Raw genomic sequence first — 15,820 nt, forward strand, 5'->3', positions numbered from 1 at the left:
ACCAGGTAGGCCAGAACCAAATAGCAACTCCTTTCCCTTTCACTCTTTTTGACATTCCTAATTTTGTTCTTCACAGGATCTGGTGAAAAGCCATTTGATGTATGCAGTAAGAGAAGAAGTGGAAGTTCTAAAGGAACAAATAAAAGAATTAGTTGAAAGAAACTCTTTACTTGAACGAGAAAATGCACTGTTAAAATCTCTTTCAAACAATGATCAGTTATCCCAACTCCCAGCCCAACAGGCCAATGCTGGTAGCACTTCTCAACAGCAAGCAGTGATAGCACAGCCTCCGCAGCCAACGCAGCCTCCGCAGCAGCCGAATGTGTCCTCAGCATAAAGCTTTCTTGCCTCATTAAGAAAAAAACTGAAAGCAATCTATCCTTGTGTGCCACTGGTGTTCTTTCCACTTTATACGAAAGCAAGTAGCCATGCTTCAGTTGTGTGTTTGGCCTTTTCAGTATTAGACAATCATTCTGCAAGAGCTTTTCCTCTCTTTGAGATGTCATGCAGTGCTGTTGATGTCCAGTTTATGTCATCAGTACACAAGGAGAATAATAGATGGGGTGTATTAAAGAGAGCAAAGTTAGCGTTTTACCTGGTGCGCACGAGTGGGGTCTTTTAAGAGCTTTGGTGGCTCTCCCATGTTTCCTATTATCCACGGATTTACCCTGAGCCTTCCTATCGCATTATAAGTAACAGTTCATCTAAAGAGCCACTTTTCTTTCAATATCAGTAACATTTTGCCTACATAAGTTTTCATTTATTTGTGTTTTATTTATTACAGGGCTGCTATTTTCATAATGTACATGAACAATGTCACAGAACTTTTTTAATTTTTTTGAATAATTATAAGTATCAGTAAAGGAATTGAAAGACAGGATTGCATTTAATAGATGAAACGTTTAGGCAATAATTGAACAAAAGAATCCTGGCATATTTCTAACACTAATGGCAATTTACCTTCGGTATTTATTTTCAGTAGTAAAGACCCAGCTTGAATGTAAATTTTGTATAGTGTAAGTATGAAGAACATAGTGCAACTGTACAGGTAGTCACCAGTTATTGTGATATAATAAATAATTGGGCTATTTTGATGAAGAAAACTTTGTTCATTTGTTTCTACTTTCTAATAGAGAAATTGCCACGATTCCTCTGCTTTTTGACATTTCGTATGACTTTTTTTTCGGGTGGGAATAAAAAGCTGTGAAATTGTTCAACCTACTTTGTAACCAAAGAAGCAAAGCTGTGTAATGGAGGTTTTTTTGTTTTGTTTTGTTTTTGTTTTTTTTTTTTATAATGCACATTCTTTATGTATTTTTATTTAGTGTTCTCTCGGTCACAATTTTCTTTGCTGTCTAGCATGATCTGCATGACCTATAATCTTTGAACCACTTTCGTACCTCATGTTTTTATCCAGCACTCTTATTGTAATATGTACTAGTCTGTGAACAATGTCAAATAAAAAAAAGAACGAACAGGTAGTATGGTGGAGCTGAGCTAGTGTACTATACACTAGTTGTAAAAAAAAAAAAAAAAAAATAATGAAGTGAGCCATCTTTTTGTTCATTTAAAATGGTGTTTTGAATTTCGTATGCAGAAAACGTTTTGTTACATTGCAGATTTTAATGTATTTAATAAATGCAACATGCAGATTAAGTGCAGTGTATACTGAGTATTTAAATTAAAATGTACATTTCATAAATACAGTTTCAAGAGAAAGCATCATTTTGTGTATACTAACACATTAAGTATATGTCAGAAATTGATGTATAAATATATATTTTAACACATTTTCTGAAATTAAACTGCAGTTTTGTTGAAATATTTGGCTCTATATGTGTTCAAAATTTAATTTGATTAGATTTGTATTTTCAGAGTTCCAAATATTCCTTCAGTGAAAACCTATGTTATTAATGACTTAATGATGGTTCTGAAATTTTCAAAGTAAAATAATTTAAAGAATGCAAGAATGGTGAGCAATATTTGTACTCAATATTCATATTATGTCAATGACATTTAAGTAGGAAATCCTTGTCTACCAGAACTTTTACTTGAATTCAGAAAGGTGCCTGTAGAAATTAACATGCTCTGTATCTATAGCCAGCTAGCTAATCAGGAGTTAATAAGAATCAATAGTTAGGTCTTTGCATTAAAAGAAGATAAGTAAGTGTTCTTTATCTATCTAAAATTAAAACTTAAATAAATCACAAGCTAAATGCATAAAATCAGAGTGTACATGGGATTTCCAATTACTTTATTTTCTAGTTATGCTGCAGGATATATTCACTAAAAACGCAATTTTAATGTTAATAGAAATAACTAAAGGAACTAAGTACTTAGGCTTGAAGAAGCAACCTAAAGATATGGAGTAAGATTTTTTAATAGAGCCATCCCAGGTGAGCTAGAAAGTGAAACTTCCACGTTGGAATGTTAACCAAAAAGCTCACCGGGTGCACCCCTCAAGTGCGAACAGTGTGATATTTAATACAGGTGGAAAAAAACGTATTAGAAAAGGTTGGGGTTTATGTGAAAATATGAATTTTGGAGTTGGGGGTAGAAAAACACATTATAAATGCTAAAGTAATAGTCACAAAGGAAATGATTAATATGCTTTAAATGGTAATTAAAAGCAATTATTACTACTTCTACATTAAAAAAAATCACGATAGAAGAGAGAACATGAATAGTTCACAGAAGAAATAAATCGGCAGTTTCTAAAGGTTCACCCTCTAGTAACCTAAGAAATATAAGTTAATATTTAACAAATTATTTGTCCTTTAAATAGCAGGACCTAATGTAGAAAGGCAAGCTTTCCTGTGAACTTCTAGGAAGTAAGATGGCAAAATGTATCGAGCCTTAAATAATAAACTTTTCAACTTAATGACATGAGAAGATACTCAACTACTGGTGCCATGTTCAAAAAATGCAAAACTATAGTAGTGCCTGTCCTCTGCTTTCCCAACTCCCCCCCCTTCTCTTGTATGACCCATCCCCCCCGTACATCCCCAAAAATAGCTGTGAAAGGAAGCCTGTATATCCAAACCTACTCTCATGAGGCATGCCCCCAATCCAAAGTCAGGGACAAACTTAAGGGTGGGAAAGCTATGTGCTTTTCAGCATCAGATATACTGTATATTTGAAAACAACATCAAGCATTCCTCCAAATGATTAGTTGAGGATCTTAAGTAAATTTCAGTTTTTCCTCAGATATTTAGGATCTCTAGTTAGCTGGAATATTAATTTATTGAGATGCCAATGTAGGAGCACAGTCTTGTATGAATGCCATCTGTAACTTTCTCGGTGAAATGCTCATAGACCAAGGTGCCACATAAGTGTTCTGTTGGTTTACTTCAACCAACCACAAAATCATAGGTAGAAAATGTTGTTTCTGATATGGCAATGTGTCTTCAGTACAAACGTAATTTTCCCCAAAGAAAAATCATTTCAAGTAGCTACAATGTGATTTTATAGCTTGATATACACCTCCCTCCCCCCAAGAAATAGAGGGATTGTGAGATATTAAATATATGGTTACTCTAACTCATAATTTTTCGTTCAAAAATAGCTGGATATTTCCAATGTTCTGAGCTAAGCATAAATAAGTATAAAAACAGGAATGCTTTACCATCAAGCCCTCAGCGATGGGTAATTAAAACTGCCATTATTCACAAAGAATTGTCACAGGTCAGAGATTAGGGTATTTCTCCAAGATCCAAACCATAGTCACTTCTGGACCTTTAAAAAAACGGGAAGTGGGGAGGGTGGGCGCAGTATCCTTCCGATTAGAGTAACCAAAATACCTGTTCATGAGAATTCATCCTTGTAGAACCAGAAATAAAGTATCACCTAATTTTCTGGAAACAAATTTTTAAGATGATCTGAAGTCACATATTTTAAAGGAAGGTTTATAGCTCAGTGCCAGGCACTTAGTGACATGACTCAATTCTCTTCAATAATCCTTTAAAAGGACAAAGCCCAGCCCTCAAGTTTCAGAGTTTAATTAAGGATATAGACAAACTAATAGATATGATGCAATAATAAAGACTTGTTATACACAGTCAAGGATGGCTTTGTTAGGGAAGGTTTCTTCAAGGAGGTGACACCTGAGTCTTGAAGGTCACAAAAGTAAAACAGTGCTCAAAGGCTTAAAGGAGAGCATAAGCAAAGCTCCTTGAGAAGCCACAGAACTGTTCCACAGGAGGCACGCAGGCAATGACTGTCTCACTCACCTGAGTAGTTTGGCATCAGTTTGGAAAACAGGAATGATTTATTGAATGATTTTAAGCAATGGGATTGTAACCTGAATTGCATTTCAGAAAAATTAATCATTCCAGTGGCACATGAGAGGTAGTTGGAGAGCTAAAACTAGAAACTGAGAAATAGTTTAGGAGAGACAATGATAATCCAGAACAGAAATGATGGCTAGGCAAAATTATATAGGCAATCTTGGTTCGTGAAGGAAGTTTGTCTTGAGTTCTTCTGTACCATTTTTCTCTCCACGGTGAACATTCCATTCCCAGCATCGGGTGCCTGTTATTTCTTGCTCCAAGGAAAGATCAGAGAGCTCCAAGTCTTAGAAAGTTCAAGACTTTTCCTTCCAACAGCCATATATCTCTATGAAACGAAAGCCTTTGTTTCCTGTTAAAGGAATTTCAAGAATTTAGCAAAGGGGTAGACTAGAGGAGCCTTAGCTGTCCCTTTATGCCTCTGTGTAAATCCAGCCCTAAAGGTAAACCAAATTTAGTCCTTTTGTAGTGGACTAGGGTTAGAATGGCCCAGAAGCATGAATTCAAAGTCTGCCCCTCAGAGCTAGCCCTTCCTCCCGAGAAAGGATAATAACGGTTCTAGCCCCACTGCAGATATTGACAGCCCGTCAGAACAGGTTTTGCTAGGCTTTAACCTTTCATTCTTTGACACAATTCAGAAGGTTTCTTTCTGTCCTATAAGCCCCCTGCGTAAGCAAAACTGGACCTTTTCTCCCACTTCCTCCTGCCTAGTAATCCATGTTTTTATTTTCTAGCAATACTAATAGTGTATTATTTAGTGATGTGTATTTGCATCCTATTTTTCCCTTTTTGACATTCCAGTATGCATTCCTGTTTCATATATTTCTCTACCAGTTCACAGAATTTTTAATGGTAAAATCTGTTCTTTAAATGCAAGTATTCCTTTCGTCAGTAGAGAGATTACTGTAAAGTGTAGTTTAACGATTTCCTTAGTGGTCTACAATTAGGCTGACATGCTGTGTTCACAAATAAAAATGCTAAGTGAGGCACTATACAAAGTAAGTTAAAGGTCAGAGACATCCTTTTTTTTTAAGAGAATCATCAAAAATAAAAGTAAGACAGTCTTTCAGGATTGGTAATTGTAAGGTAAGGAGTTGGTATTTTGCACTGGCACGATTTACTTGGTCACAGAATTTGTTCAGCATACTTGGGTGGTGAGTTAGCTTTATTTTTCCTTCTCCTCACCAGAGGAACTGATAGTTTAAGTAGTTTGGGGAATTTTCCCATGGTCTAATGTCTTGTGTTGAGCTGTAAAACAGAGCAGTGAAGTTTATGGGCTAAGGCATTACCCATGAAAGCCAAAGCTACCCCTTGGAAAGAAGGAAGGAAAAGGTGTGCTAACTCAGATCATAAAAATAACTGAATTTTAAAATACGGCAAATGTCACACTTCTACTTTCCTATAAAAAAAGTTGAGTTTACCTTCTTTATTTCCTTCTTTTGCATGCCTAAGATATTTCTGTATAACAACTGTAAAGTATGCTTGCCCACTGCAATCCAAAATGTTTTCCAGATCACAGTTCTTACTGTCATTTAACAGGCAAGCAACATATCTATACATAGATTATACCTGAGGAAGTCCACGAACAGCAAGGGAACATTTTTCTCACACTTGGGCATGAATTATCAGGTCAGTGTCTAAATCTAGCGTTCCTCCTTCTAAAAAAGAAAAAATATATATATATATAATTTAATCAGATGGCAGATGGACAGAAAAAAATAAATATGTATAATTTTGTGATGCCCCTAAAGTAAAGGTTTTGTTTTTGAGAAGCTTGAGATTTATTTTTTACTTTATAGAAACATTGTTGAAATGCAATTCAATTCTATTTCAATTCAGGTGCTGCACCCTGTACTGGATGTTTGGGGATAGAAAGATGAATGAGACATGATTTGTGCACTCCAGGAGCTCATGGTCCAATGTGAAAGTAAAAGCTAGAGTGTCACATTGTTTTTATCAAAGTATATGTCACAGTTTGTGGACCTCAGATCATTCGTTGAATGAAAGGTTCTTATAAATGAACAGTAAATATTGCCATGCCACGTGATACCATTTGACATTGCCAGGAAAAAACTTTAAATCACCAAAAAGCTTTAACATCAAATACTTCTAGAAAGAGGGGAGCTGGTAAAAAGGATTCCATCTCTATATTTAGCCTGTGAGGTGTCCCCTAAAAAAAAAGAACTAATCTGAAAGAGAAGTTTACACATTTCTTAATACTCTGTTTGTAGATAACAGAACTGATTTAATTGAATAGAATTTGTGTGTCATGAATTACATCATCGACTGTCTCATAAGGAATACATTCATTATCTTGGCTGATAAAATCAGCTACCGTTCAGTGAACCAAGTTAAGAATAACTCAGGTACCTGATGCCAAAATTAAATCTGATAAAGCTGAGAATCCAGAAACAAACACAAATATATATTGAGTAAATGATGAAAGTGACATTTCAAATCAATAAGGGAAGAATGGATTATTCAACAAATAGTATTAAGACCACATAACCATTTGGGAAAAACAATTTTAGATCTCTAACTCACAAAAATTAAATTCAAGCCAGACTAGCAGTGAGCCTTATGCTTTTTGGTCACATACTCCTTTTAGAAATATCCTTGTGAAAACGCACGTGAGCAAAAAGTTTTACAAATAGGTTATGAAGAGATGCCCAACTTTAGCAAAATAAGGGAAATGCACATTAAAACACAAGAGACTATCTCAGATCCAATTGGCAAGTATTTAAAATAAATATGAATCATGAGTGTGGGGAAACAGGAATCCTACATTGCTGGTGAGCATATAAATTAGCATGGCCACTTTTAAAGGCAGCTGGGTGGTATCCATTACAATTTTAAATTCACATGCCCTGTGACCCAATAATTCCAATTTTTAATGAAACACACTTTACACATTTTTGTTCACAAGGTGGCTTGTATAATGATGACTGTTGTACCTTTGGTTGTAATAACATAAAACTGGAAAAACCAAACTATGCATCAAGGGGACGGAGCATGGTACATGTTATAAAATACTAGGCATCAATGAAAAAGGAGAGTCCTACATGCACTGACATGAGATGATCTCTAAGATACAATGTTAAATTTTTTTAAAGTTTAAGGGAAAATGGAAGGACAATACATGAAATCCACGAGATACCATTGATGTTAAAAAACATACCACATCCATTCACATACACAAATACTGTATAGTGTACATCTTAAGTACCTAATTGTGTATTATAAAAATGTACAGAGAAGCTCTGGAAGGGTACTAACCAAACTGTTCACAGTAGTTTGGTGGAGTGCATTAGCTTTACCTGTAATGTCTGATGTTTTTGAGTATGCATTCATGTATTGTTTGTGTAATGACAAATTAATAAATTAGAAATAAAATCAAATAGAAGGTGTTTTCTTCTTGTCGTTGCTAAAGTCTCCCGTGGTACTCTGGATCTTATCATCTTCAGCCTTCTCTCCTTCCCACGATTGTCTTTCCCCCTCTCTCCCATTCCTTCTACTTGACTCTCTCTTCTGGCTTCATCGCATCAGTACGCACGCAGGCTGGGAATGTGCCCCCTCCACTTGCTTTTTCTGTTCCTTCTGCCTTTCTACTTCTTTCTCTTCTGCTCACCACATGTGACATGCAATCTGGTTGGGGTCCCCATTGTGACCCCAACCATTCTTGTCATAGTCACCAATGGTCACTTTTCTACTACAGTCATTCCATTCAATACGTTTCATTCTTATCTTATTGAACTGTTTGACCTAATTTCAGTTTCTTATCACGTGTTTAATCTAGCAGATAGTTTTCTACCTCTTCGTTTTCCTCCTTTGTATTTTTTTAGGGGTTTCTCTTGTATATATATATATGGCTGTATTTTTTTTAACCCAATCTATCTTTGTTTTTTTTTTTTTTTTTTTTTGGCAGGGGAGGCGGGGCCTGCTCTGTGCAGCTTGCAGTATCTTAGTTCCCCGACCAGGGATCAAACCGGGGCCCCCTGCAGTGGAAGCGTGGAGTCCTAACCACTGGACCACCAGGGAAGTCCCCAATCCATCTTTTAATAGATTAATTATGTGATCCCATCTATTATCATTATTGGCGCATTTGGATATATTTCTGCCATCTTGTTTTGTGTTTTCTCCTTGAAATGCTTTTTAGATTCCCCCCTCTTTTTTCCCTTTTCCTGTCTTTTAATTGATTGTTTTCTTATTCATTTTTTATCTCCTCTAATGGTTGGGAGTTATACATTCTATGTCCATTCTTCCAGTGGTTTATCTTACATTTTTTTTATCATTTTGTTGTGGAAATTTTCAATTATGTACAAAAGTAAAGAGTATAATGAATTCCTACGTACCTATCACCCAGCTTAAACAGTTATCTAATCTTGTATTATTTACACTTGCACCCATTTCCCCCATGATCCTCTGGATTATATTGAAAGAAATTCAAGATATCATAACGCTTAACATATTTCTAAAATATAAGGTTTCTTTTTAAAAAGAAATAACCATAATACTATTATCCCACTACAAAATTAACAATAATTCATTAATATTATTAAAAATAGAGTTAATGTCTATGTTTTCCCCACTTGTCTTAAATTTTTTCATAGTGCATTTGTTTGAATTCTAATCAAAATAATGTCCATACATTGCAATTGGTTGGCATGCCTTTTAAGTCTCTTTTAACGTACAGACTCTTGAAATTCTTTAAAAATCAGAGTTTTTTGTCCAATAGCTTTCCCCAAGTCTGAGTTTTCCTGATTGCATTCTTGTAGAGACATCTACCCCCGTATTTCCGGTAAATTAGTAAGCTCTAGGAGCTTAATCAGATTTGGGTTCATATTTTGTCAAGATTAATTCATCAGTGGTGGTGTATACTTCCATCACATAATGTCTGGCTGTCTCTATTTTGTGATTTTGGTGGCCTTGATAAGCATTACCTAGACCCATTAGCCTATTAATTCTCTCATTCCTTCTCACTCATTAGCAAAACACTTCTCTAAAGAGAAAATTGCCCTTTTCAGTTATTCAGTGACCCTGAGGTACAGTTCATATAAGGAATGCAGGGACTTAATTCTTTGCTTTTATTTCTCAGTTTTCAAAATAATAAGCTGAGTGTCTAGAAAGGAATAAAGATAAATAAGGAGTGATTGAGGAAGACTTCCTCAGATATTTTATTCTGAGAAGAAGGAAGAGAAAATAAAGTGAGTTGATTTGGGATGGTATATTTCAGGTGTTGGTAGGGAGAAACCAGGAAATAATAACCCCAAAAAGTTGAGGATGGGAAATGGCAACCTGAAGACTTGTCTGTTTACAGCTGAGTCTGGAAGTAACTTCTGAGTCAAGAGTACCTTGAGGGAATGCGGGAAGGAAGCCCATATCTGGGCAGAGTCGGGGCTGGTTCAGAAGCAGCATCAGCGGCCAGAAAAAGCAGGTCAGGGTGCCCTGAGGATCCAGGGGGTAAAGAGTTACGCAAACGAGCAGTGGATTATTGTGTGCTTAGTCTCTGCCAAATGGAGACTGGAGATACTCCTCTTACAAGCTGACAACAAGCCAGGAAATTTCCTAAGAAACACAGCATGGGATGGGTAACACTTGGCTTATGCAGCACTACTTCTAAGCAAGGCAATGAAGGTCAGCAACACTGGTACCCAAGTGCTCTATTTATCGCCTTTGTTAACCATGTCTTGACTCTTCTCGAAGATCAGCTTCTTTATCATTTTTATGGTCTTGCCCTGGACCCAAGAAAAGGCTTCAGTGTTGAGACCTGAGCTTAAGAACCTCCTAGTAACCACTCCTCCCATCCACCTTTCTTCAACCCACCTTCCTCTCCCCTCTCCCCACCCCACCTTGCCCCCTGTTGACTGTCCTTGGTAAACACTCATTGGGAAAGATTGAGAAGGAACCTCTTCCCAGGAATATCAGCCTTGTTTTTAATTGGACTCTTGAAGTCTACCCTGTCCTGCTCTCCAGAGAGAATGAACAAGTGAAAACAGCACCAGCTGCAGAAACACGGCCAGCCCCTGGCTTCCAGCGGCCTTGAGTTCCAAACCTGTGAGTCTTGGCTTTTTCCCTGCCTTCAGCTTCCTGAACCCATCCAGTTCAGCATTAGGTAACGGCTGTGATGACAGCTGACTCATCTGGGAATGCAGTTTTTCTGGAGGTTTCCTCTGCTCAGATGATCACACCTTGGGAGAAAAAAACTGGTTAATAGAGGCTTCTACCGCTGGATATTCAAGAATGTTGGCACAGGGTGAGGAGTCTCAGGGGGAGGAGGAGAAAAGACATCAGGGTTCTGGGACCAACATATGGGACATAAAGTAAATAGTCCAAAAAACGTGGGGCAGGAGGGTGCCATTGCTTAGAGCCAGAAGCTGACTGAATGAGAATCCCTCCTTTGCCTTTGATAGCTGGGGACCTTCAAACCCGGTTGCCCTCAAAGGTAAGATCTGCGAGAGCAGGGACTCCTGCTTTTTTATTCACAGTTGTACTCCTGGTACCTGATACTATTACTAAATGGATGAATGAGTGAGGGTTCGCACTTAGGTTACACATTCTTTTTTCTTGAGTTTTCTGATCTGTAAATGTGGCCTGAGATACCAAGTCATAGGTGTGTTGTGAGGATAAAACAAGATGAAATATGTACATCGCTTAACTGGGACCTGGCCCATAGTGAGTATGCAGTAAATGCTTACTCTCGTTTTCATTTTTTCCTCCTTCTAAGCCATGCTCTCTTTCCTCATCACTTCTTGACCAAAAGCTCTAGGAAAAAATTGGGTGATTTTTAGGACCTGGGAATAGCACCTATGATAATAGAGGTCACCTAGATAAGTTAAACCACCTTCTCCAAAATCTTTTTCCCCCTTTATCTCGTTAGATCCTCACAACTATCCTCGTAAGTTTTGGGAAAGCAAATATTTTTCTCATTTGACAGATAGGGAAACAGGTTTAGAGAATCCAGAGAGGTTGGAATCTGCCCAAGATCTCAGATCTGGTTAGTGGTAGAACTAGATTCCAGGCTCTGGAACAAAACCATATCCCATGTTTTTCTCCCCATTGTACTCAAGTGAGTTAGAGGTCACAGGAAGAAAAAAATTTTCTAGAACAAATTATGTTAAAGATTTACACAAATTATTCCTATTCATTGATTCATCTATTTGATTTCATTGAGGCAGGTCTGTGATCACAGCATCTGTGATTCAAAAGATGGCCATGTGGGATGGGTAAATTGAACAATATATGACGATATATCCTCCTTGGATGAAGAAAGGTAAGTCACCATCCATAGAATACCAACCACTCTGCAATCGGCTTACTGATAGCTGATTTCTTCAGCCTCAGTGCAGCGGAGGGGTGCTGACTATTGTTTATTTGTTTGAAGTGTGCATTTTCTTAAGTAGCACATACTCATTAAAAAAAATTCCAATGAAGAAGCTTACCTTTAAAAAAAAAAAGAGCCAAAATATCCTCTCCGTACTCATCCTCAACCCCACTCTGCAGAGTTAATCTTTGCTAACGGTTTTCTCTGCATATAATTAAGATACATATGTGTACACACATTTTGTGGGTTTTTTTTTTTTTTTAACGTCTTTACTGGAGTACAATTGCCCCACAATGGTGTGCTAGCCTCCGTCCTTGTGGGGTTTTTTAACGTAAATGGGATCATACTAAATATACTCTTCTTCAACTTGCTTTCTACAAATCTACAGTAATCACGGACATCCTTCCATAACAGCACAGAGATCATCTTTATTCTTTTAAGTGATTGCGTAGTATTGTATAATAAGCCATACCATGGCATTCCCCTATTAATGGACAATTAGACGGCACTCAATTTTTTCCTATAATCAAAATTGTTTCTCCATATATCTTTGTCCAGTTGCATGAAAATTTCTTCAGAATAAGAATGGTATTGGCAACCTGCTGTATAAAATATATATATAAATAAATAAAATAAAATTCAAAAATTCAAATTAAAAAAAAAGGAATGGTATTGGCCAACATTTCTTGAGTCCTTTGCCTTCACATCATGTGGATAAGAGGACGTCTGAGCTGTGGGTATAAAGTCATTTCACTGTAAAAAAAAAAAGTAGGAAACTAAGGTTCAAAAAGGGTAAAATGTAGAGTTTTGTTTCTGTTTTTGTTTTACAACTAAGTAAGTATACACTTGTGCTACTCCACATTTTTTGACTTCTGAGGAATTTTCCCTTATGTGACCTTCTAAAAAGTCTGTTGACATACTTGCCTGGGACTTATTAGAGGCTGATAATGGGAGAAGACTGCCTTTTGCTCTGATTTCTTCTTATTTGGCTTGTACGTATTCATGCTACACATAATCATGCAGAATTAAACAATAAGATAAATTTTAACCTATGAAACTGCTAACAGTTTTCTCTGCATATAATTAAGATACATATGCATACACACATTTTGTGGGGTTTTTAAAACATAAATGGGATCATACTAAATATACTCTTCTTCAACAAAGAAGCATTTTATAAGTAGTAACTATCAAACCTAGCACAGATATGGTAAATAGTCATCTTCATTTATATATGGTGGGAGTCAAACATCATAAAATACCTTTTTATGTGATTCTTTTTATTTATTTGTTTTTAATTGAGCTGTAATTGATATATAACATTATATTTCACTGATTCGGTATTTGTATATATTGCAAAATTACCACCATAATAAGTCTAGTTAACACCCATCACCATACATAGTTACAAAATGTTTATTCTTGTGATGATGACTTTTAAGATCTACTACTCTCTTAGTAACTTGCAAATATGCAGTACAGTATTATTAACTACAGCTATTAGATGTGTTATTAGAACAGAAACTCAGTTCCCTAAAACCAAAGCCCAGATTTCCTTTATGCTCCGAATATATTGCTATTCTAATGATAAGATATCAAAAGGCTATATTTCTTTTATTTGAACCCCTTCCCCTCTATTCCACTTAGCTACACAACCACCTGCCTCCAGGTGAAAATCTGAGTGGATAAAAAAGCACAAATAGCGGGAATCTCGGTGCTCCCGGGAGACTACTCAAAGCATTTAAAATAGTTCTAACTTTAACACCTTTTAACCAACTATACTGAAGTGTAACCTGTACAATAAAATACACCCTTTTAAATAAAGAGTTTGATGAGTTTTGACAAGTATACATCGTCATGTAACCACAACCACAGTCAAGATGAAGAGTGGTTCTCTCACCATAAAAATCCCTTCCTGTCCCTTTGCAGTTGAGTCCCACCCATCTCCTGCCCCTGGGCTCTTTCTTGTTGTCTGGGTTTTAGGAAGGTTGTTTTTGTTGTTGTTGTTGTTTTGTTTTGGTTTTGGTTTTTTGAAATTTTAGATTTCCCATATGTTAAACTTCATATAAATGGAATTATGCAGAATTAATCTTTTGAACCTGGCTTCTTTTGCTCATTGCAGTACTTTTGGAAATTCGTATGTGTTGCTCTATCAGTGATTCATTCCTTCGCATCACTGAGTGCATACACCACAGTGCGTCCATTCAGTGATAATGAAAAATTGGGCTGCTTCCTATTTGGAGCTGTTATGAATAAAGCTGCATGAACATTTGTGTCCAAGTCTTCGTATGGATATATTGTTTCCATTTCTCTTGGATAAATACCCAGGAATGATTCATATGGTGAATATACAGTTCGCTTGATTTTTAAAACGGCAAAATGTTTTCCAAAGTGTTTACATGTTTTACTTTCTCACTGAGCGTTCCAGTTCTCCACATCCTTGCGAGGACTTAGTACTGTCACTCTTTAATTTTAGACTTCAAAGAAGTATGTAGTGGTATTTCATTGTGATTTTAATTTGCATTTCCCTTATAACTAATGATGCTGAGCATCTTTTCATGTGTTTATTGGCCATGAATATATCTTTTGTGAAGTATCTCTGCAAATCTTTTGCCCATTTTTACTAGTTTGTTTGATTTCTTATCATTTAAGTTGTAAGATATCTTTGTATATTCTGTATACAATCTTTTGTTAGATATAGGTATTGCAAATACTTTCTCCCAGCCTGTGACTTGTCTTTTCATTTTGAGCAGAACATTTTAATTTGATGAAGTACAGTTTATCAAAATTTTCTTTTATGGTTCATGTTCTTTCAGTCTAATCTAAGAAATCTTTGCCTACCCCATAGTCATGTAGATTTTCTCCTTTGTTCTCATCTAGAATTTTTATATATTTAGCTTTTATATTTAGGTCAGTGATCCATTTTGATTTAATTTTTGTATATAGTAAGAGGTAAGAGCTTGAATTTACCCTTTTGCATATGGATTCCAATTGAAAACATTATCCTTTCCCTATAGAATCTCAGCATCTTAGTCAAAAATTGGTTGACTATAGATGTAAAACCCTTACAATGTAAATATAACCCTTAATTCCGTTCCATCGATCTATATGTCTATCTTTGTGCAAGTACTGCACTCTCGATTTCTGTAGCTTTATAGCAAGCTTTTTTTTTTTCCAAAGGCCATCCTTGTATTGTTGGTTTATAATGTATTAATTGAACTGTACAGCAAAACGATTCAATTATGCATATGTATACATTCTTTTTACATATATATTCTTTTCCATTATGGTTTATCATAGGATATTAAATATAGTTCTCTGTGCTATACAATAGGACCTTGTTGTTTGCAAGTTTTAAAATAGGATAATTTAAGTTCTCAAATTTCTTCTTTTTTTTTTTTAAATCATTTTGGCTATTCTGAGTTCTTCACATTTCCATTTAAATTTCAGAATCAGTTTGTCAATTTCTACCCAAAAAAAAAGTCTGAGGAGATTTTGATGGGATTTATTAAACATGTAGATCAAGTTAGGGAGAAATACCATCTACGAACATGGAATTCCTCTCCATTTATTTAAATCTTCATCTTACCAGTATTTTGTACTTCTCAGTGTACAATTCTTACGCTTCTCTTGAAAAATTTATTCCTAATTACTTTTTCTGAGGCTTTTGTGAATGGAATTTTTTTCAAGATCAATTTCAGATTGCTCTCTACTATATAGAAATATAATTAATTTTTGTTTATTGATCTTATACCTTGTAAACTTGTTGAACTCATTTATTAGTTTTAGCAGTGTGTGTGTATGTGTTTGGGAGGTGGGTGGGTTTCTTAGGATTTTCTACATACAGGCCTATGTCATCTGCAAATACAGACAGTTTTACTTCTTCTTTTACAGTCCGAATGCCATTAATTAATTAATTAATTAATTAATTAATATTATTTCATTTATTGCACTGACCAGAACATCTAGTAAAATGTTGAAGAGAAGAGGATATCTTTGTCTTATTTCTGATCAGAGGGGAGAAACTTTCAGTCTTTCATGATTAAGTATATTGTTAGCTGTGACTTTTTTTGTAGACGTCCTTTTAAAAAAAAAAAAAAAGCCCTTTATATTTTCTATTTCCCTCTTCATTATATTAACATTCTCGCCAATCCTTGTGCATATTTGTAATAGCTAAAGTGCTTGCCTGTTATTTCCATTGTTCATCCTTTCT

At 35.8% G+C, this 15,820-nt stretch overlaps 1 protein-coding gene and 1 long non-coding RNA gene across 5 annotated transcripts in view; one reads left to right on the forward strand and one right to left on the reverse strand.

Moving 5' to 3' along the window:
• Positions 1 to 1,542, forward strand: part of TSC22D2 (TSC22 domain family member 2) — a 49,448-nt gene extending 47,906 nt beyond the window's left edge. For 3 of the 4 annotated variants that reach the window (XM_082459538.1, XM_082459539.1, XM_082459540.1), the window contains one exon: positions 77 to 1,542. In XM_082459538.1, the coding sequence (XP_082315664.1) occupies positions 77 to 337 (261 nt within the window). In that variant the 3' untranslated portion in view covers positions 338 to 1,542. The remainder of the gene's footprint in view (positions 1 to 76) is intronic. The other variant, XM_082459541.1, reaches the window with a different exon arrangement.
• The window catches only part of LOC309659757, a 28,367-nt gene continuing 13,769 nt past the window's right edge, over positions 1,223 to 15,820 (reverse strand). Inside the window, exon 2 of the long non-coding RNA XR_014262947.1 lies at positions 1,223 to 15,354. This is a non-coding gene — a long non-coding RNA (uncharacterized lncRNA). The remainder of the gene's footprint in view (positions 15,355 to 15,820) is intronic.

The sequence above is a fragment of the Balaenoptera physalus genome (genome assembly GCF_965194825.1).
Source record: "Balaenoptera physalus genome assembly, chromosome: 4".
Taxonomy (NCBI): Eukaryota; Metazoa; Chordata; class Mammalia; order Artiodactyla; family Balaenopteridae; genus Balaenoptera; species Balaenoptera physalus.